Source organism: Staurois parvus, unplaced genomic scaffold, assembly GCF_062004578.1.
Source record: "Staurois parvus isolate SC_StPar_1 unplaced genomic scaffold, SC_StPar_1.0 ptg000619l, whole genome shotgun sequence".
Lineage (NCBI taxonomy): Eukaryota > Metazoa > Chordata > Amphibia > Anura > Ranidae > Staurois > Staurois parvus.
The window spans coordinates 2340049-2363945 of NW_028318415.1; the positions used below are offsets into that span (position 1 = coordinate 2340049).

At 44.1% G+C, this 23897-nt stretch overlaps 1 protein-coding gene across 1 annotated transcript in view; it reads left to right on the forward strand.

The window, feature by feature from the left end:
- The first annotated feature begins 659 nt into the window (after positions 1-659).
- Positions 660-23897, forward strand: part of DRC8 (dynein regulatory complex subunit 8) — a 33688-nt gene continuing 10450 nt past the window's right edge. The window contains exons 1-3 of the mRNA XM_089693253.1: positions 660-769; positions 17078-17162; positions 22951-23023. Of these exons, the coding sequence (XP_089549379.1) occupies positions 745-769; positions 17078-17162; positions 22951-23023 (183 nt within the window). The 5' untranslated portion in view covers positions 660-744. The remainder of the gene's footprint in view (positions 770-17077; positions 17163-22950; positions 23024-23897) is intronic.

Here is a 23897-nt window from a genome sequence, read left to right on the forward strand (position 1 = left end):
CAAGTCGCATGGCTTGCAAATCGCAGCCGATGTGACCAGGGGTTTACACAGATGTCTATGAAAATCGCACAAAAAGTAGTGCATGCACTTTAGAAATCATCACGGCTCCGACCAAGGCGAAACTGCATCGATATGAGCAGTGTAACTGTGGACAATAGGGTGCGACTTGCCATGCGAATTGCAAATCGCATGCCAAGTCGCACCCAGAGTGACCAGGGACTTGGACACTGAATGTAACTTTTAAATCGAGCTACTTCACTCGAAATAGTGCGATTTCAAAGTTGCAAATCACTGCAATTTATTCCTCTGATTTCACTGCGGCTTTTAACTTCATAAAACTTGTGCAAAAACAGAAAAAAAAAAGTCCCTGGTAGACAAGTGGTTAAACATGAAGAATAAACTGTCAGATCTACAAGTACTTATTACTAAACAAAGTCAACGCTGGTATAAAGCCTATGAAACCATAAGAAGGAACGTCCGGCATCGGCTACTCTGTCCACGTGCTCTTTGAGCGACTGTTCGGGGAAGGAGAAGAGCACAAAATGCAGCCAGAACCTCTTCTTGTAATGTTCTATGGCGGCTGCAAACCAGCATTTACCGCCACCCACTGGACGGAGATATGAATCATTTTCTCTCACCCCCTACCAAAGAGCTTAGGGCAGACTTCCCTAATTAAAGATGGCAGACGTGCGACCCGTCCCCTAGTGAACGGTAGCGTTCCCATGGTAACTGGAGACAACAGATATGGCTGAAGAGAGAGAGGCTGCTGGTGAGTGAAACTAGAATGTATAAAAGAAGAAGCTGGCAGATACACCTGAAAATCAGATTACAATGTAAAGTTATTGGACTGACATTGAAATGAACATTGAATGAAAATGAACATTTGTAAGTTCAGAGAGACGATAGCTGAGGGGCTTTTCCAATCTTTACTTTGCTGCTTGATTTAACCACTAGACGTCAGTTCTAAGTCTAGGTTCACACACAAGCGTTTTCCGCTGCGTTTTGCAGAAATAAACTACAGTCCATTTAACATGATTTCCTATGGGGCAGGTTCACATCTCCGTGTTTTCACCCAGTGCGTTTTTTGGAAAGGGTCAGGGACTTTTTTTAACGCAAAAAATTGTGTTTTTGGTTCTATAGACTTCAATGGAAACGCTGCAGAAATGCATGTAGTGCGTTTTTGATGCATATTGCGTTTTAACCACTTCAAGTCTGGATACTTTTACCCCCTTCCTGTCAAGGCCAATTTTCAGCTTTCAGTGCTATCACACTTTGACAATTGCGCGGTCATGCAACACTGTACCCATATGAATTTTTTAGCATTTTTTTTGAGACAGATAAAACTTTATTTTTGTGGTATTTATTCACCACTGGGATTTTTATTTTTTTGCTATATAAATGAAAAAGTCCAAAAATTTTGACAAAAAGTGTTGTTCTTATAGAATTTTGCAAATAAATGATCTTTCTGCATAAATCTTGGCCAAAATCTATTCGGTTATCTAGTAAAAAAAAATAAAAATAACCCAAATTAGTTTATAGCCAAAAATTATAATCTTTCAGATTTTTTTTACATTTTTATTTTTTGTTTATATTATTATTTGTTTTTTTTTTTTACATACTGTCACCCTAGCAGTACAGTGTCACCATAGTGACACTGTACTACTTGTGGGGGGTGATGATTTTTTTTTTTTTTACACTGATTGCTTTTACACCCGTAAAGGCTGTAAAAGCAATAATTTCTCCTCTCTGGCTGCATTTTTGCAGCCATTGAGAAATACTGTGTGAGCTGTGATTGGTCACAGCTTGTCACATGGTACAAGGCTGTTGTGAATAGCTTTGTACCATCTGACCTCTGTGATCATTCACAGATTTCACTTGTAGTAAGCAATGATGTCAGGAAGTGACATCTTGCCTACTACTATTCATGTGATCACCGATTGGCTAATCAGTGATAACATGATCGGGGCCTCACACAGAGGTCCCGTACAGTGATCGGTGTTCCGCTGTGTGCACCGGATCGCAGTGCAGTGCTCTCCCAGGGAGTCCGCACAGCCAGGAAAAGTGGGCGCCACTTATGAATGGCAACCCGCTCCTGCACTGCTCCCGTCCAGCCTACGTACATAAACGGCTGGAAGGGAGCGGCACCTGCTTTTTCTGGCTGTGTGCGCTCCCTGGGAGCACGCAGCACCTCGATCCGGTGCACAGAGCTGAACACTGAAGTGATTAAATCTGCCTAGCTACAAGAAAACTTAAAAAAAATTGAAAAAAAAATACACAAAACGCATCAAAAACGCAGGTGCAAGAACGCAAAACGCAATGCAGAAACAGCTAAAACGCGAAATGTTGCATATTTGGTTTTATAGACTTCAATGGAAACCCCATAGAAAATCATGTCGTGCGTTTTTGATGCGTTTTAATCTGCCTAGCAACAAGAAAAAGCGCAAAATGCATCAAAAGCACATGTGCAAAATGCAACACAAAACACACTGCAGAAATGGATCAAATGCAAAATGCATAAGTGTGAACCTAGCCTAAAACACAGGTTGGAGTTCTGTTTGTTATACAAAGTTGTTGTCATGTAGGCCCATCCACACAGATGTCATGAACTATACTGATCATCTACGGAAAAGGGTGCTGGGAAATGTTTGCAGAAACCCCCGTGTGAATTGGTCAGTATAGTGCATGCATTTTTATGCCATATTTGGCACCTTTTGGGGGGGGGGGGGAGTGGATACATGTTTTTGACAGGTATCAGCTCCCACCTCCAGCTCAGTTCGCCATAGAAGTTCGGCCTCCTCCTGCCTCCCACAATCTCCTGTGAACTTTCATAGGTCCCAGGAGACTGACGAACAAATTAGGAGGCGCAGCACAACTTGCGCATGTGCAGTGGGCACCAGACTGTGAAGCCGCAAGCTTTTACTTTTTGCTATAAAGCATCCAGTAAAAATTAATAAAAAACAAATTTCTTAATAAATTTAGGCCAAAATGTATTCTGCTACATGTCTGAGCTAAAAAATCCCAAAACATGTAAATTAATTGTGGACAGAGCTCTAATATTGGAAACAGGTGAATTGTGTTCTGGATTTTGTAAAGTTCACATACACTATACCAGGGGTCTCCAGGCTTTCCAAACAAAGGGCCAGTTTACTGTCCTTCAGACTTTACAAGGGCCAGACTGTGGCCAGTGGCAGTAGAAAAGGTCCTGACGTAATGCCTCATTGCTTGGTGTTAGTGGGAGGAATTGTGCCCCATCATTGATGTTATTGGACCCTATCAATTGTGTCACTGAAAGGAATTGTGCCCCATCGTTGGTGTCATTGGAAGGAGTACCCCCTTCATTGGTGTAAGTGGGGGGAATTATACACAATTGTTGGTATCAGTAGATGTTATAGTGCCCCAAGAGCCAGATAAAAGCAAGCAAAGGGCCGCAGTTTGGAGACCACTGCACTATACTATGGTAGGACCCATATGTAGAGTTCCCCTTTAAACTCTAACACTTCTAGCAGCCTGTGTTTGTTGAAGCAAGGTTTTTGGCTCATCTTCCCCCCTCCCTTATTTCCTGTGTATGGGTCTGCAGCAGGGGCGGACTGACCATTTGGAAACTTGGGCACTGCCCGAGGGCCCGGGGTCAGTAGGGGGCCCCATGAGATGCCCCTGGTACCTTTTTCATAGGCTTTTTTGAGTTTGGGCAAGGACACAGGGGCCCCATGATCCCCTATTGCCTGGGGGCCCATGATTTGTCAGTCTGCCCCTGGTCTGCAGCTGGTATTTCTTATCTCCTGCTGCTGGCCAAGGTTATTCTGCAGAGTTTTGGAAGCCCCCTGAGTGTATAGAAAGTAGGAAAGGAATGTATGCCTTGTGACGTAATCGTTGGTATATACAGTACGCTTGTAAGAAGTTTTCTATAACCCACTTAGCAGATGAGGGCACAAGCCGTCTGTTGAGTTAAAACAGCTCTGTTTTTAATAAATTAGTTGTTTCCTTCAGAAGTCTGAGTCCGGAGTTTTATCTGATTTTGCGGAAATTGCTACTACAATACAATCTGATTGTACAATCTCCTTTAGATCTGCCATCAACTATGTAGTGCAAGGGTCTGCCTGAATGGATACAGAGTGATTGGGTAGATAGGTGGTTCCTCTTATTTTATAGTTCTGGAATATCTAAAGGAAATTGCACAGAGATTGTACAATCAGATTGCATTGTGTATGGCCATCTTTATACAATACATAGGAGGGAGTGGATGGAGACACACAGCTGTCAAGCCCTGTTCACATCTGTGCATAATGGGAACTCACATTCCCACATGAGTTTTTCGATCCAGCTATGGCCATTCCCGCTCAACACAGTAGATCTTAGGGCTCATGCAGAGGGCGTTTTTGCAGCTACTTTTAGGGGTATCAGGCGTTTTTTTTTAACTGCTTCCAAACTCCCCTCCATATTATCCTATGTGTTCATGCACATATAGACTTTTAGAAGCTTTTAGTGGCAAGAAGCTTTTAGAAACTGTAAGAAAAAAATCATTGCCAGTGCATCCAGGAGCATCAACGTTTTGACAGAAAAAACGCTTGATGCATCTAAACTCGTCTAACGCATGTTAATGCTAGGTGCATTTAGCACTTTTTTTTACATTTCTTCAGTTACTTCCTGGTTTCTAGGCCTAGGGAAATGATGACTAACTTGGCTAACATCAGATGAATTCCAGGAAGTAAATGCTGCTTGAATCATCTGCCCTTACTCAAGATGGCCACAGTCAGAAATTCTAGGGGATGTTTTTTAAAGTGATTTCTCACCAAAAAAGCATTGAGACATGCCCTCACCATCCACTTTATTTGGTACACCTTGCTAGTGCCGGGTTGAAGCCCTTTTTGCCTTCAGAACTGTCGTAATTTTTCATGGCATAGATTCAACAAGGTGTTGGAAACATTCCTCAGAGATTTTGGTCTATATTGACATGAGTTATTGTTGCCTTTCTATCATCTCAAACCAGTCTGCCATTCTCCTCCGACCTCTGACATTAACAAGGCATTTTAATTTACGCAACTGCCACTCACTAGATATTTTCTCCTTTTTGGACCGTTCTCTGTAAACCCTAGAGATGGTTGTGCGTGAAAATCCCAGTAGATCAGCAGTGTTTTAAATACTCAGACCAGCCTGTCTGGCACCAACAACCATGCCACATTCAAAGTCACTTAAATCCCCTTTCTTCCCCATTCTGATATTCTGTTTGAACTTCAGCTAGTCGTCTTCACCACATCTAGATGCCTAAATGCATTGAGTTGCTGCCATGCGATTGGCTGATTAGCCATTTGTGTTACCAGGCAATTGAAGAGATGTACCTAATAAAGTGACCAGTGAGTGTAGATGGGTTTACTTTCAATATTAAAAATGAATGAAATCATGTTTTTGATTTGTAGTGCTCATATGCAGTGTAGTTCCACTTTTAGAAGCCCTGTACAGGAAGAAGGCTTCAGAAAAACCTCGTAATCCTATTTTGCCTTTTTTTCCATTCAATGCCTAATTTACAAATTAGACAAATATTTTAAGAAAGGTAACATTAGCAACAGTGTAACTGTTTATGGTTTGCCTTGACAACACTGAATGCAATTTGTCTTTTTATATGCATCAATTATTTTGTGTCCTTTCACATACTGGAACACCCATACATATAGTCTGGAAAAGTGTGTTCTGGTTTTAGGTAAATAAATGGAAAAAGGCCTGATGCTAAGTAACCACTGATGCTATAGTGCTTTGCTAATACATAACTTTAGCCTTACATGAGTAAAGCCCTTTGTTTTCAAGGCTAGTATCCTGATAAATGAATAAGCAATTTTGTGCAAAACTCAGGAAAAAAAGTGTTTTTATTTCTTTATAAACTAAATGTCTTGGTTACTTGCACATTTACATGACCAGAGACCATGAAACAGGAAAAATGCAGCTTTTCTAACAAATAACACTTATTATAGCTTTATAAATTGTGCCTGTTGCTAAGTGAATTTTCTGTTTTGGATGAAATGACAATTTAAATTGATCAACTTGTACTGTATAGAATTGTCAACTCGCTATGACTAACCAACATGGGAGAAAAATATATTTTAAATATATTTTAAAATATTTATATATATATATATATATATATATATATATATATACTGTATGTTGAAATGCGTTTTTTATATATTACAAAATATCTGAAAAATGTTTTTAAAAATATGTCTTTTAAATATAATCTTCAGTTTTTTTTTTTAACATGTAAAAAAGTAATTTTAACATATATTTTTACATATATTTGTAAATGCATTCCACAATGATTAAATGTATTTTTAAAGACATACCGTATAGTTGAAAATGTATTTTTAAAAATATTTTTCGTATATTTTGTAATATATAAAAAATGCATTTCAACATACAGTATATATATATATATATATATATATATAGAATACGGCCAAAATTGTAGTATTTCAAATATATGTCAATATATTTGGTAAGAATATTTTTAACATACATTTAATATATATTTTTCTTCCATGTGGGAATACTTACCTTTCTCCCCCTTCCAGCGATGTTCAGTCCTTGTAGTTCAGTGGCCTGTCTGCAAAGTACACCTGCATGCCGCTGCCCCGTTCATTCCAATGGTGAGCCGTATTCCAGCTCTGTGCTAGTCGTCCAAAACATTACTGCTCTTCCTTAGGAATGAATGGGGCAGTGGCATGAAGCACACTTTAACCACTTGCCTACCAGGCACTTTCTTCCCCTTCCTGCCCAGGCCAATTTTCAGTCCTGTCGAATGACAATTGTGCAATCATGCAACACTGTACCCAAACACAATTTTTATCTTTTTTTGAGACATATAGAGCTTTATTTTGGTGGTATTTAATCACCACTGGGGTTTTTTTTTTGCTAAACAAACTAAAAAAGACTGAACATTTGTAAAAAAAAATTCTTAGTTTCTATTATACAATTTTGTAAATAAGTAATTTTTCTCTTTCACTGATGTGCGTTAATGAAGCTGCAGTGATGGGCTCTGATAGGCTGCACTGATGGGCACTGCTAGGCGGTACTAATGAGGAGGCACTGATGGGCATTGAGAGGCATCACTGGTAGGCATTGACAGGCATCACTGATGGGCACTGAAAGGCAGCACATATATGGCACTGATAGGTGGCACTGATGGGCACTGATAGATGTCACTGACTGGCACTGATAGTTGGCATTGAAAAGCAGCTCTGATGGACACTGATATGTGGAATTGATGTGCACTGGTAGGCACTGATTTGTGGAATTGATGTGCACTGATGGGCACTGGTATGTGGCATTGGTGGGCACTAACAGGTGGAATTTAAGGGCACTGACAGGTGGCACTGATGGGGCTACACTGATCATTAGGGCACTGATCATCAGTGCCCTGATGATCAGTGTAGATGCCCCCTCTGAGGAATGTTGCTTACTGGCTCTCCTGTCCTGATGCGTTGTGAGCGTGAGGAGAGGACTGCCAATAACCGGCATATTCTGTTTACATGCGATCAGCTATGATTGGACACAGCTGATCACATGATAGAGCCTGTGCCATGGGCTCTTTACTGTGATAGGTGATCTGCTGTGTCCCAGCGTACCACTGATCGTCATATGATGTCCTTTCAGAACGAGAGAGCCGGTGCCCGCCCGTCAATTCCTTTTCTGCACGCGCTCTGCAAAGGCACAGTGAAATCAATTGTCCTCTTTCTGCTCTGTTCACACCACAGCACTAGTATCAAGTGTACATTTTTTTCTGAGCATAAATCTGCAACATGTATAAAACTAATTGAAGCATGCATGAAAACTGATGTAAACTGATGTCTCTGCAAGTGAAATCTGCATGTCAGTTTCCATCAGTCTTTCTGCATGTATAGTGTGAACGAGGCCTAAATAAAATAAACATGGCATGGGGATGCAATTGTACATGTGCACATTGATCACGTTTTCTGAATCTATCTACAGTAGCTGATTGTACACTGATATTCAATGTGTATGGGGCAGTCCTGGTTAGATGTGCACATAAGACTTCCAAATATTCCAAATAATGCTGTCTGTTCTAAAAAAAGTGCACATGTGGTATTTTATGTGAAAATGACCTGTATATTGTGCTATTGGTGCAAAAAGACAGTGCATGTACATGTATTTATCATTTGAATCTGCATTCCGAGCCCTAGCATATGCAATCTCATATGCCAGTTAGTGTGTGACTTCTGCACATACACACAAGGATGCACTTGTGTGCTGGAAATACTCCTCACCTGATTACAGTTCACTAAGGCTTTTTACAACCACTTGCCCTCCAGACGATTTTCCCCCCTTCCTGACCTGACTATTTTTGGCGCTGTGGCGCTGCGTTACTTTAGCTGACAATTGCACGGTCATGCAGCGCTGCACCCAAATGAAATTTCTGTCCCTTTTTCCCACAAATAGAGCTTTCTTTCGGTGGTATTTGATCGCTTGTGCGTTTTTTATTTTTTGCGCTAGAAACAAAAAAAGACATACAATTTTGAAAAAAAAAAATTTTACTTTTTGCTATAAAACATCCAGCAAAAAAATTAAAAAATTCTAATTTTATCATAAATTTAGGCCAAAATGTATTCTGCGACATGTCTTTGCGAAAAAAAAAAAAATCCCAATACGTGTAAATGAATTAGTTTATGTGAAAGTTATAGCATCTACAAATACCGGTATATATACTGGAATTTAAAAAAACATTTTTTATACATTAATGGTGGCGATCAGCGACTTATAGCGGGACTGCAGCAGGCATTCTGACACTTGGTGGGAACTGACTAACTGCCACTGACATTCCCAATGACACTAATACAGTGATAAGTGCTAATAAAAAGCACTGACACTGTACTAATGACACTGGGCAGGAAGGGGTTAAGGATTTCTTTTTGCAATCTCCTGTAAAGATTGCAGTGTAGATATTTAAAAAAGATTAAAAGTTTTTAATTTAGAAATGCCAAGTGTACACTTGGACAGTGATGCAACTGCTACATTCAAAATACACCTATTAGAAAATTCAGCAGATGGACGATGTAGTCTGTGCACACTACCACATGCACTTTGGGCAGATAGTAACTACCACGAGTATACAATTTGATTACATATGTTAAAATGTTATTTTTTGATTGAATAGGAAAGGGTGAAACTTTTATCAGGACAAATAGGGAGGGTGAAGCTCCACAGTGGGAACACAGCAAAAAAAAAAAGATTTGTAAAAAATAGCTTTTTATTAACAGATGAGACTTTGCATGTCTCTACTATTAAAAAAAAAAAAAACTTTCTTATCTCTCCTGGCAAGTTTTAAGTGACACAGTACAATGTACACCACAGCTCATTCCTGGCATCTATAAAAGCGTATGACCATTGAGAGTAGATGAGCAAATGTGGGCTCCAGAATAGGGTGAAAAAGATAGTGGCACTGGTGGATCGAGTGGCGAGATACAACATTGACTTAGCACCACTGGATGGTGGTGAGTACAGTTCTGCTTTAAGTTTATAAATTTTTCTATGCAGACTGAAGAGCTTGAGCTGTTGAGCTCTGTAAACAGTTGTTTTTAACCAAAACCTGTAAATAACTTTGTCTGCAAAAGATTTTGAGAATTATTGAGTAATATTTTTTCCCTAATTCCTGATCTTGGAGTCAGTAATGCTGCATTCCATACTAGCAAAAATTAAATTGAATGTGCTGCTAGAACAAATTATCCCATCTATGGTTATCCCTATTATTTCAATGCAAATAACACAAAAACTGGCAATCACAAAACTAAGCTATTGCTATGTTATTGTCAGGGATCCCCTCGATCCCCGCCGCGATGGTCTCGGCGCAGGCGCAGTGTGCCGCCCTGTGCAGGGACTCGAGCACTAGGTCCGGGCCGGCCGCGGCGTTCGAGTTCGCACATGCGCAGTAGAAGCCGCGGCCGCCCGCTGGGCACCAATGGCAGCGCAGGGCGGGATATTTAAACGACCCTGAGCTGTCATTCAGTGCCTTCTGGTCTTACCTGTATCCTGTATCTGCGAACCTGTGAATTGTAAGTTGCTGACCCGGATTGTGCCTTGACCTTGCTGTATTTCTCCTGCCCTGACTCTTGCTTTGCCTGACCTCTCTCCTGGATGCCCCCTATTGGATTTGACCTGCTGTTACTGACCTGGCGTGTGACCCGACCATTCTATGCCCGCTGCCTTGTACCTTGCCGTCCTCTCTGTTACCGACCCGGCCCGTCTGACCTTGCTCATCCATCCATCCCGTGCTGTGGGGTCTGCTGACCTCCTCATATCAGACTCTTCCCCGTGGGAGCCCTTGGCGCATACCACTACCACTGACGGATGCACCCAGTAGCCACGACCTGGTCTCAGGGGGCTCCAAGTCCATCCCCACCATCAGGGGCCCTGGTGAACAAGCACCCTGGGACTTAGACTCCGTGCGCTGGGGACGCCTATTCAGTGGAGAGCTAGTGGTACCGCCAGGCGGTCCCTTACAGTACCAGAAGGCCATGACTAAGTCTAGAGGAGGGCCCTCGCCGCTTGAGGATATCTGCAGGCACCTGTCTAACTTGACACAGGCCGTATCGGCCCTGCAGGACAGATGTCAGCAGATTGAGAATCACTTCCAGACCTGCACTATATCCGTTCCTGCCCCACAGACCGCGGTCCCCGCACCCCCGGCCGTAGCAGCTCCTGTGCCGGTTTCTGGGGCATCCGCCCCACTCCCGGCGGCCGAACCCCGAGTACCCTTACCGGAACGTTTTCACGGGGACCGCACACGCTTCAGGTCGTTCCGTGAGTCCTGTCTTCTCTATTTTGAGTTGCAACCATGAACCTTCGTGACTGAATCCGTGAAGGTGGGGTTTGTCATCTCCCTCCTGCAGGGGGAACCCCAAGACTGGGCCCACCGACTGCGGGGAAAAAATGACCCTCACCTTAGTTCGGTTGACAATTTTTTTGACGCAATGGCCATCCTATACGATGACCCACAGCGGGCAGCTTCTGCTGAAGCTACTTTGTACAGGGCTCCGGCAAGGCCGCCGAGCGGCGGAGGAGTACGCGTCTGAATTTAGGCGCTGGATGGGGGACACACGCTGGAACGAGTTTGCTCTCCTGCATCAGTTTCGTATAGGCCTATCAGAAGGCCTGAAAGATGAGCTCGCCCGGGTGGAGGTGCCTGAGACTTTAGAGGACTTAATTGCACTGACTATTAAGATTGATCGTAGACTGCGGGAACGCAGGTTTGAGAGGTCCGGCCAGGGTCATGGAAATCCCTGGGGGTCATTACAGGGTCCCAGTCAAGCACCTAGGCCAAACATCCAGAACCGGCCACCTGGAGATATCCCTGAACCTATGCAACTCGGCCTGGCACGGCCTAAACTATATCCAGAGGAACACCAGCGCAGACGATCCCAGAACCTGTGCCTCTACTGTGGTGAAGCTGGTCATATGGTACGATCCTGCCCGCAGAAACTGAGTAAGTGCACCTCTTCTTCCTTGTCCATTGGCAATGTTAGTCCATCCCAATACTTAGTGGTGCCCCTTTCCTTTCAGCTTCCGGAAAGGACCGTGGAAGTATCGGCCATAGTTGATTCGGGGGCATGCAGCTGCTTCTTGGACATTAATTTTTCTCACCAGCAGGGTATTCCTCTCCAATTGAAACAGAAGGGGTTCAATATTTATTTGGCCGACGGTTCCCGGATAAAATCAGGGGTAGTGAACCAGGAAACCCCCTCCATCGCCACTGTCATTGCCGGCCAGCACCAGGAACTGCTCCGCCTGGATGCTATAGCTTCACCCCTCTTCCCAGTCATTTTGGGGCTCCCATGGTTACGGGCCCATAACCCCCAAATTGACTGGGAGACCGGAGTAATCTCGTTCCCTTCCCCATACTGTCGGGTATGCTGCCGCACTTCGGGCCCGGGGGTCCCCCAAATCCTCCTGTGCTCTGAGGGGGAAGCCGAATTAAAACAGGTAATCCCTGCAGCCTACCATGAGTTTCTAGATGTGTTCAGCAAGCGGGGAGCCGATACTCTACCCCCCCACCGCCCTTATTACTGTCCCGTTGACCTGTTACCCGGTTCAGAAATTCCTTTTGGGCGAATCTTCCCCCTTTCAGAGCTCGAATTGGGGGCCCTGAAGGAATATATCGAGGACAGCCTCCAGAAGGGGTTCATCCGCCCCTCCATTTCACCGGCGGGGGCGGGAATTTTCTTTGTTGAAAAGAAGGACAAAACCTTAAGGCCATGTATCGATTACAGGGAGTTGAACAGGGTCACAATAAAGAACCGTTACCCACTGCCGTTAGTACCGGAGTTATTCCAAAGTTTAAAAACAGCAGTGGTTTTTACAAAGCTGGATTTGAGGGGAGCATACAACTTGGTTCGCATAAGGGAGGGGGACGAGTGGAAGACGGCCTTCCGCACCCGCTTCGGCCACTTTGAATATTTGGTCATGCCGTTCGGGTTGTGCAATGCTCCGGCCACTTTTCAACACTTTGTGAATGATATTTTTAGGAACTTCCTGGATGTCTTTGTTATCGTCTATTTAGACGACATTTTGATTTTCTCCCCTTCTTTGGGGGAACACAGAATACATGTAGCGAGGGTATTGGGGCGATTGCGGCAGCATGGGTTGTACGCCAAGGCAGAGAAATGTTGTTTCGAACAATCCAGCATTACTTTCTTGGGCCTGATTATCTCCACTGCGGGGGTCGCGATGGATCCCCAGAAAGTCGCTGCAGTACTGGACTGGCCTGAACCCACGGACAGGAAAGGCGTCCAACGATTTATTGGTTTTGCAAATTTTTACCGGAAGTTCATCAAGAACTTCTCGGGTCTGGTCTCCCCCATTACTCAGCTAACCAAGCTGGGAACCCGGTTCAGATGGACACCAGAGGCTCAGGAAGCTTTTGAAGCCTTGAAGAAGCTGTTCACCTCGGCACCCATTTTGGGTCACCCAGACGCCGCCCTGCCCTACATCCTGGAAGTGGATGCATCGGAGAATGCGGTAGGTTCCATCCTCTCCCAGCGGAAAGGCACCAAGGAATTGCTCCATCCTGTAGCATTCTTCTCACGGAAGCTTACCCCAGCGGAGAAGAATTATGATATCGGTGATCGAGAGCTACTGGCGATCAAAACGGCGTTAGAGGAATGGAGGTACCTGCTGGAAGGTGCTGTGCACCCCATCTTAATATTTACTGACCACAAAAACCTAGAATATCTGAGAACCGCCAAGCGTCTACGCCCGCGACAGGCAAGATGGGTACTATTCTTTTCTAGATTCAACTTCCACATTACGTACCGGCCTGGATCAAAGGACACTAAGCCAGATGCGTTATCACGTATGTACGAGGACGCCAAGGAGATCCCAGTACCCGACACCATCCTGTCCTCGGGTAACTTCTTGGCCCTTCAGTCGGACCTTCGTTCCAAGATAATGGAGGCATCCACAACCGTCTCTACCCCAGCCGGAGGGCTCCTCCAGAACAAGGGGGGACTCCTATGGAGGGAAGATCGGATTGTGGTGCCGGAGGAAGCCCGAACCCTGGTCTTGGGCCATTGCCATGACCACCCGATGGCGGGGCACTTTGGCCCAGAAAAGACCCTGGAACTTCTCCGACGCTCCTTCTGGTGGCCGGACATGGCTAAAGATTGTAAGGGCTATGTAAGGTCCTGTATCACCTGCCAAAAGAACAAGCCATCCAGAAACAAAGTTTGGGGTCTGCTGCGACCCTTACCGATTCCTGAACGGCCTTGGCAAAAGATCTCGTTAGACTTTATAGTCGAGCTTCCGCCATCACTAGACCACACGGCAATCCTGGTGGTCGTGGACCGCTTGTCCAAGATGGCCCACTTCATCCCGTTGAAGAAAACCCCCTCGGCAGCCGAGACTGCGCGAGTTTTCATTCGTGAGGTAGTAAGGCTGCATGGGGTCCCCGAAGACATTGTCTTGGACCGGGGGGTCCAGTTCACGTCAAGATTTTGGAGAGCACTGTGCAAAGCCCTGTACATCAAATTGTCCCTCTCCTCTGCATTCCACCCTCAAACTAACGGTCAAACCGAAAGGACCAATCAGACCCTGGAGCAATACTTGAGATGCTACATTTCGTTTACTCACGATGACTGGATGCCACTTCTCCCCCTAGCGGAATTCGCGTACAACAACGCCCGCCACTCAGCGACGGGACAGTCCCCGTTCTTTGCCAACTATGGTTTTCACCCCGTCTTCCTCCCGGATTTGGTCTCGGAATGCCCAGTACCAGCAACGCACGATGTAGTAATGTTTTTCTCCGCAAACAATAAGAAGCTTCACGAGGCCATCAGTCGGGCCCAGGAAGACTACAGGAAGGCATTCAACAGGAAACGGAGGGGAGATCTGGTGTTGAAGCCTGGGGAGAAGGTTTGGCTAGCGACGTCCAATTTAAAGATGCTTTGCCCGTCGAAGAAATTGGGACCAAAGTTTATAGGCCCCTTCTGCATTAAACGGATGGTCAACGAAGTGGCCTACGAACTTGTCCTTCCTGACACACTCAAAATCCACCCAGTCTTCCATGTGTCTCTGCTGAAGCCAGTGATCCCAGATGCCTTCCCTGACCGAGAATCGAGACCCCCGGAAGCCATAACGGTCGAGGGAGAAGAATTTGAGGTGGAATCAATCCTGAAGTGCCGAAGGAGGGGGGGCCAGACCCAATTCCTAATCAAATGGAAGGGCTATGGTCCTGAGGACAATTCTTGGGAACCAGCCCAGAATGTCCATGCACCTAGACTTGTCCGGAGGTTCTTTCGCGATCACCCGTGGTGGAGAGATCGAGTGGGCATCCGGAGGTTGCCCGTAGGGGGAGGGCAATGTCAGGGATCCCCTCGATCCCCGCCGCGATGGTCCCGGCGCAGGCGCAGTGTGCCGCCCTGTGCAGGGACTCGAGCACTAGGTCCGGGCCGGCCGCGGCGTTCGAGTTCACGCATGCGCAGTAGAAGCCGCGGCCGCCCGCTGGGCACCAATGGCAGCGCAGGGCGGGATATTTAAACGACCCTGAGCTGTCATTCAGTGCCTTCTGGTCTTACCTGTATCCTGTATCTGCGAACCTGTGAATTGTAAGTTGCTGACCCGGATTGTGCCTTGACCTTGCTGTATTTCTCCTGCCCTGACTCTTGCTTTGCCTGACCTCTCTGCTGGATGCCCCCTATTGGATTTGACCTGCTGTTACTGACCTGGCGTGTGACCCGACCATTCTATGCCCGCTGCCTTGTACCTTGCCGTCCTCTCTGTTACCGACCCGGCCCGTCTGACCTTGCTCATCCATCCATCCATCCCGTGCTGTGGGGTCTGCTGACCTCCTCATATCAGACTCTTCCCCGTGGGAGCCCTTGGCGCATACCACTACCACTGACGGACGCACCCAGTAGCCACGACCTGGTCTCAGGGGGCTCCAAGTCCATCCCCACCATCAGGGGCCCTGGTGAACAAGCACCCTGGGACTTAGACTCCGTGCGCTGGGGACGCCTATTCAGTGGAGAGCTAGTGGTACCGCCAGGCGGTCCCTTACAGTTATACAGCAGGGGTCCTCACACTACGGCCTGCGGGCCAGACACAGCCGCCAAAGCCATTTATCCTGCCCACTGGTCCAGCCAAAAAAGAATTGGAAAAAAAATGGCGCGGGTAGGCAATTAGCTAGGCTGCACGCTGGGTCCTCGGCCACGAGGACACAGCGAGCGACTGCCTGGAAGCCCTGTATTTCACCTGCTGCAGCCAGAGGAGCAACAGGAGTGGAGGAGAGCACACCAGGCACCTGGTACAGTGTATTGCGGTGTTCAGTGTACAGTGCATTGCGGTGTCCGGTGTATCAGAGTACAGTGCATTTTAGTGTACAGTGCATTGTGTTGTCCAGTGCATTACAGTGTGCAGTGCATTGCGGTTTCCAGTGCTTTACAGTGTACAGTGCATTGTGGTGTCCAGTGTATCAGAGTACAGTGTGTTTTAGTGTACAGTGCATTGCGGTGTCCAGTGCGTTACAGTGTAGAGTGCATTGCGGAGTCCAGTGTGCTACAGTGTACAGTGCATTGCGGTGTCCAGTGCGTTACAGTGTACAGTGCATTGCGGTGTCCAGTGCGTTATAGTGTACAGTGAATGGTGGTGTACAGTGTGTTAGTGTACAGTGCATTGCTGTGTCCAGTGTATCAGAGTACAGTGCATTTTAGTGTGCAGTGCATTGCAGTGTCCAGTGTATCAGAGTACAGTGCGTTACAGTGTACAGTGCATTGTGGTGTCCAGTGCGTTACAGTGTGCAGTGTATTGCGGTGTCCAGTGTATCAGAATACAGTGCGTTACAGTGTATAGTGAATGGTGGTGTACAGTGTGTTAGTGTACAGTGCATTGCGGTGTCCAGTGCGTTACAGTGTGCAGTGTATTGCGGTGTCCAGTGTATCAGAATACAGTGCATTACAGTGTACAGTGCATTGTGATGTCCAGTGCGTTACAGTTTATAGTGAATGGTGGTGTACAGTGTGTTAGTGTACAGTGCATTGCGGTGTCCAGTGTATCAGAGTACAGTGCGTTTTAGTGTACAGTGCATTGCGGTGTCCAGTGCGTTACAGTGTGCAGTGCATTTCGGTGTCCGGTGCGTTACAGTGTATAGTGAATGGTGGTGTACAGTGTGTTAGTGTACAGTGCATTGCGGTGTCCAGTGTATCAGAGTACAGTGCATTTTAGTGTGCAGTGCATTGCAGTGTCCAGTGCATTACAGTGTGCAGTGCATTGTGGTGTCCAGTGCGTTACAGTGTACAGTGCATTGCGGTGTCCAGTGTATCAGAGTACAGTGCATTTTAGTGTGCAGTACATTGCAGTGTCCAGTGCATTACAGTGTACAGTGCATTTTAAATATTGTATTGTTTTTTTCCTGTTTTTTTTTTGCACTACAAATAAGATAAGTGCAGTGTGCATAGGAATTTGTTCATATTTTTTTCAAACTATAGTCCGGCACCCAACAGTGTGAAGGTCCCTGAACTGGCCCCCTGTTTACAGTGTTTGAGGACCCCTGTTATACAGCATCTGCTCTATTTTTCTCTTGCAGAGGCACTTGTGTCAGATCTACAGAAAACGATCACTGAAGCATTTGAAGTGTTTGACCATGAAAACAACAAAACTGTAGATGTCCGGTAAGATGACTGAGCTTTTGGAATTACTATTGTATATGCACCAAATTAAAATAAAACACAATAATCACACTAGAATGTTTTCATACAGTAAAACGAAAATGAAAGTACAGTACGTTTATCACTTCTTCTAATGACGCGGATGCTATAATGTACAGTAATATATATATTTCTAATATCAAAGTGGAATTTTAGGCTAAGGAACTCAGCATCGCTGGAGTTGAGGTGAGTGTTGCTCTGCTTTAAAGTAATATTAAAGGCATTTTTTAAAAAAATAACGAACATGTTATACTTTTGCACAGAGCAGCCCTGATCCTCTCCTTCTCGGGTCCCCCTCTAGCACTCCTGGCTCCTTCTCCCTGATGATTTGCTATGGGGCACCCAAGCAGACTTGCTCCCGAGCCGCTGCTCTGTGTGTCCATTCACACACAGAGCCACGGCTCTGCCCCCCCCTTTCTCCTCATTGGAACATTGGCTGTGATTGACAGCAGCGGGAGCCAATTGTTCCTACTGCTTTCTTAGCCAACGAGGAGGGAGAGTCCCCAGGGAGCCTAGACTCCCGTGCATATCACTGGATCATGATGTGGTTCAGGTAAGTATTGGGGGTGGGGGGGTGCTGCTACACATAGAATGCATGAAGGTAAAAAACCTTCAGCCTTTACAACCTATTTAAATGATAAGTTCACCTTTGGGAACATGTTGCATGTTCCACCCTTTTTTAGAGGCAAATTTGTCTTTATTAGTTATGCAACAAGACATAAGAACAGTGGAGTACAGACATGAGAAATCAAAGCAATGTTGACAAACAATGAAACAATCAATAAAAGCAGTGACAGTCCGTACACCTCCATATTAGGACAAGAAAGATACCAAAATCCAACAGAATCCACCCGTTTTTAGGGTGGAACATGTAACATGTTCCCGATCCTGCAGCTGCCTCCAGATCCCCCCCTCCCTGTGACAGAAGTAGGGGGAGAAGTCCCCGTACTAGCTGCCAGTTTTCAAAAATAGCGCAGCCATGCGGGGCTCCGCCCACACCGCCTCTTCATTGATTCACAGTGTTCTGTGAATGAATGAACTACAAGCTACTACTACAGTTCTGTGAGCATAGTGGTAGTTCATTGAGTCTTCCTGTCAGCAAGTATCAGCTTTCCAGTATGGGATGTATGAGCAAGCAGATACACTGACAGTGTGCAGGAGTCTTGCATGGCATCAGCGATCTGCTGATCACTAATGCAATGCTTTCCAGGCTCCTAACACAAAAAATAACTGCACATTTTTTTACCTGCAAAAAAATGTGTATTTATTATTTTTTGTGGAAAGGTGAACTTATCATTTAAGTTACTCTAATTCTAGATATACACATTCTTACTCAATTTCAATCTCTTTAACCACTTCAAGACACTTTCACCACCTTCCTGTCCAGGCCAATTTTTAGCTTTCAGTGCTTTAACACTTTGAAGGACAATTGCGCGGTCATGCAACACTGTACCCATATGATTTTTTTTGCATTTTTTTGAGACAGATAAAACTTTATTTTGGTGGTATTTATTCACCACTGGGATTTTTATTTTTTTGCTATATAAATGAAAAAATCCAAATATTTTGAAAAAAAAGTGTTTTTCTTATAACATTTTGCAAATAAATAATCAAAATTAGTTTATAACCAAAAATTATATTTTTTAAAATAATTTTTTTACATTTTTATTTTTTTTATATATTTTTATTTATGGGTTTTTTTTTTAAACATACTGTCACCCTAGCAGTACAGTCCCACCATAGTGACACTGTACTACTTGTGGGGGGTGATGAAATTTTTTTATTACACTGGGAAATGCAGTGTAATGTAAGTGGCAGATTATACCGTGTGAATAGTGGCAGAGGATCCAGTGTAATAAGTAGAGACAATGAAATCACACACACAACCTATTTGCACAGATGACATTTTAGGCTGTTTAACTGTCATTTTTCCTTTTCTGGTATTTTGGGTGATTAAATAAATGGTTATTTAGGTGTCAGAACTATTTAGATTACGTTCACATCTGTGCGGGTGCAGGAATGCGTGTAAATCATCCACACCCCCACGCCTGCATGGCGCCACACACAAAACACGATGCTTTAAAGAAAACGCGTGGGGGGTGCTTTTAACGCTTAATGGCACCCCCATGAACTGAAAAACACAGTGTGGTTTCCCACAATCGAAAAAACATGGTGTAAAAGTATCATTCAGTTTCTGTGCAGCTGCGATTTTAAAAAGGTGCGGGGACCTTTTCCCTGCAGGAAACCCAGGCACAGCAGCCCATTCAAATGATTGAGCAGCTGTACCTGCACAATTGCAGCATGTAGAGCCGCTGAGATGTGAACTTAGCCTTACTCCGCCATCTTGAGGACTTGGAGAAATGCTGGTTTGTGCAGGATAGGGCCTTGTTGGAAAGATCAGGACATTCTTCACATGTAGTAGGGAGGAGAGGAGAGGGGAGGAGAGGAGAGAGGGAAGAGGGAGAGAGTCAGAGAGATAAGTGATACGTGGGACAAGGGGCAAGATATGACACTCCAATTTCTCTGGCTCTGCCTGCTCATGGATTGAAGAGTATTCCGCTGTATATTATAGAGCAGTCAGGTAGACTTGCTGCTGCTGCCAGCCCCCTATGTATTAAGGAGTGTAACAAGCTGTGTGCGATACAGTGGTGCCCTAACACTGCACTAACAGGAAAGACAAGAAGCTATCAGACCGTGACCCGTAGGTTGAGAACCCCCACTCTACACAACACCTCTGCTTGCTTTTCCAGTTTACTATCACCTTGTGACCATACTAAGAGGCATCATTTTACACTTTACCAAGAAAATCCTATTTCTGGGTTTTCTCAGAGTCAATTAACCACTTCAAGTCCGGACACTTTCACCCCCTTCCTGTCCAGGCCAATTTTCAGCTTTCAGTGCTATCACACTTTGAATGACAATTACGCGCTCATGCAACACTGTACCCATATGAATTTTTTAGCATTTTTTGAGATAGATAAAACTTTATTTTGGTGGTATTTATTCACCACTGGGATTTTTATTTTTTTGCTATATAAATGAAAAAATCCAAACATTTTGAAAAAGAAAGTGTTTTTCTTATAAAATTTTGCTAGTAAATAATCTTTCTTCATAAATCTTGGCCAAAATGTATTCATCTATCTTTTCAATAAAAAAAATAATCCAAATTAGTTTATAACCAAAAATTATAATTTTTCAAAAATCTTTTTTACATTTTTTTTATATTATTATTTAAGTTTTTTTTAACATACCGTCACCCTAGCAGTACAGTGTCACCATGGTGACACTATACTACTTGTGGGGGTTGATGAAGATTTTTTTTCTTTTTTTACACTGATTGCTTTTACACCCATAAAGGCTGTAAAAGTAATAATTTGCTTTCTTGCAGCCATTGAGAAATACTGAGAGCTGTGATTGGTCACAGCTTGTCACATGGTACATGGTCACATGTTGTGAATAGCTTTGTACCATGTGACCTCTGTGATCATTCACAGATTTCACACGTAGTAAGCAATGATGTCAAGAAGTGACATTTTGTTTACTACTGTTCCTGTGATCAGTGATTGGCCAATCAGTGATCACATGAATCGGGACCTCACACCGAGGTCCCTAACAGCAATCCACGGGCAGTGAATGCGGGGGCCGTTTATAAACAGACACCCGCTCCTGCACTGCTCCCGCCCGGCCGTTTATCTACATGGGCTGGACGGGAAGTGGTTAAGTATGATGTAATGACTTTTCTCCAGAAAGTGCTGTGTGGGTATAAAAACTACCATATATATAGTATAGCACGATTATATACGTGAAATGTATACAGTACATTTGTTGCAATGGTGCATTAAAAAGAAAAAAGCCAGAAAAAACTTATGACAATGAATAAACTGGACCATTAGTACATTCTAGAATGGTTAGTGGCATTTTCCAGACTGCAAATTAAAGTGGAGTTCCACCCATTTTTAAAAGTTGCTTTCATCTACATGCCTACCCTTGGTGTATTCCTAAATGGATAATAATATATTTTTCTTTTATGTCTGAATACCTTATTTTTATCTTTGTATGCGGCACTTCCAGTCCAACCGCCTAGGCCATGTTGTCATAAGGCGATTCCCTTGGACTCCTGCGATATTGGTGTCATCTATCCCAGGAGTCCAAGTGAATTGACTAATAAAGAAATCGCATGTTATTTGCCCTACCACATCTGAATTCTAGGTCTTCTGATTGACAGGTTGCCATAACAACAATGGTGGGAATTTCCATCAATGTCACCGTTGCTATGGCAACCTTCAATCAACAAACTGCACCGCAGGCGTGAGTTTGGGAGGTGCATGCTGGCTGGCCAGCTGCACTGAATCCCGGAAGTGAACAGGAGCGAGCTTCAGATGCCCACATCTACTGTGGTTCCTGCCTGCTGACAAGATTGTGTGATTGATTACAGATGTAAGAATAACAGGTATGAATACAGTTATAACAATAGCCAGTTATTGCAGTACAAGTAATAACAATCTTAGTGGTGCTTTAAAAAAAAATTGCTGTGGAGACTGGAGCTCCGATTTAAGGAGATGAATCAATGAATTCAATCAATGAATTGACTGCATACAGTAATATTTCCACCCAAAAACCAGCCTTCTTGATGCGGTTCACTACTCTTGGCTTGCTCACAAGGATAGAGAAAGACTTCAGAAGTGGTGAAATGTGTCAAAGAAGGTTCAGTTTTGGGTGGGGATGATACTGTATGTATTCAATTCATTTATTAAAAATAGAAATACTGCATGAGGATCTAAGTGGAGTGCGGCTGACATTCTTTCATATTCTTAATAGAGAATGGAGATAAACTACAATGGCCAACACCCAGGATGTCTAGGAATAAGAGGCCAGTCTTCAACGGAATGATGGATTTGTGTGCATTTTCTGTACAAATTAACCACTTCCTGTCCATCCCATGTATATAAACAGCCGTGGCGGGTGGTCGTTTATAAACGTCCTCCCCGCTTCCCTGCTTGTGCGTGCTTCCTGGGAGCACACGCACCGCGATCCAGACACAGCGGCCCACCGATCGCTGTACGGGACCTTTGTGTGAGGTCTCGATCATGTGATCACTGATTGGCCAATCAGTGATCACATGAAGAGTAGTAAGCAAGATGTCACTTCTGACATCATTGCTTACTATGTGTAAAATCTGTGAATGATCACAGAGATCACATGGTACAAGGCTATTCTCAACAATCTTGTACCATGTGACAAGCTGTGACCAATCATAGTATTTCTCAATGGCTGCAAGAATACAGCCAGAGAGAAGGAGTAATTATTGCTTTTACAGCCTTTATGGGTGTAAAAGCAATCAATGTAAAAGAAAAAAAAATCTTCATCACCCCCCACAAGTAGTACAGTGTCACCATGGTGCAATCAGGTTTATGGAGCACAAAACTAAAGTAACCCCTAAATGGAACCTGCACACACGACTACTGTGTAAGCGTCACCCTGCCTTACTTTACTAAAAACTTATTTTTGTGTCAATTGTCTTCCCATTGGGGAGATTTTGTGTCATTTCCTGTGCTGATAGGAAGCAAGGAGATATCTCCCTAATACTGGGGGCGAAGACTGCAATAAAACAAACAGAAGTTCTAACCCCTCCCTGATCTATCTACAGCAAAATAAAAAGTATGTCTAGGTTTGGGCTTGAACCTAACGTTGTGTCTGGTAAACATTATTCTATGAATGAATGGCTACATTCACCCATTACTGTTGTTTACAGAGAGATTGGAACAATCATAAGATCATTAGGATGTTGCCCAACAGAAGGAGAACTTCATGATATGCTTGCAGAGGTAAGAGGTTTTTGTTGGGAATGTTAAAATATTAGTTAGCTTTGGCAGCAAGAACCAGGCACCAGACATTTGTTGGCATAGAGGTTTAGTGCCAAAATCCAGCCTAAAAAACCTGGATTATGTTAAACCTTCATCTAACCCAAATTTAGCCTTCCTCTAATATTTAACCTCACCCTGGCCTTAAGGCTCCGTTCACACCTAACCACTGAAGTGCATTGCATGTAAGTATGCGCATCTTTGTTTGCACATTAACATGCACCTTATTGGGAGGACCATTCAAAATGGTATCCTTGCAAGGTTCATTGGGGTCCCATTGAGATTGAATAGCACTGCATCACACCAATGCAAGTAGTATGGGGTGCAAAACATTGCAGGAAACACCCGTTTTCACACAATGCAGAATCTTGAGCAGAACCTAAAACGTAACCTAAATTTAACTTCCAGCAAACACATAAATATACTGTTAAAAAACATATAAACTCACTATTTTACTTGCTAAAGGATTTTTTATTGTGTTTAGTCAGTGATGTAATATGCACACCCCTGCCACACTGCACAACCAGGAAGTCCATTCAGCCATTTCCTTGTTCAGCTTTAATGCTTCCTCGATCACCTGCCTGTTAATTGGACAGATGACATGTAGCTGATTTATGAGTTTTTACAAGAAAACTGGAGGCAGAAAGATGATATAGTGCAATGATCTCAAAACGGCAGCTTGCGGGACAGATAAGGCCCTTTGCTTGCCTTTATATGGCTTTTGTGGCACTATTCCTCTCATTGGTATAAAGCACAATTCATCCCATTGACACCAATGATGAGACACCATTCCTTCTACTGACACTAACAGTGGGCATAATTCCTCCCACTGATGTAA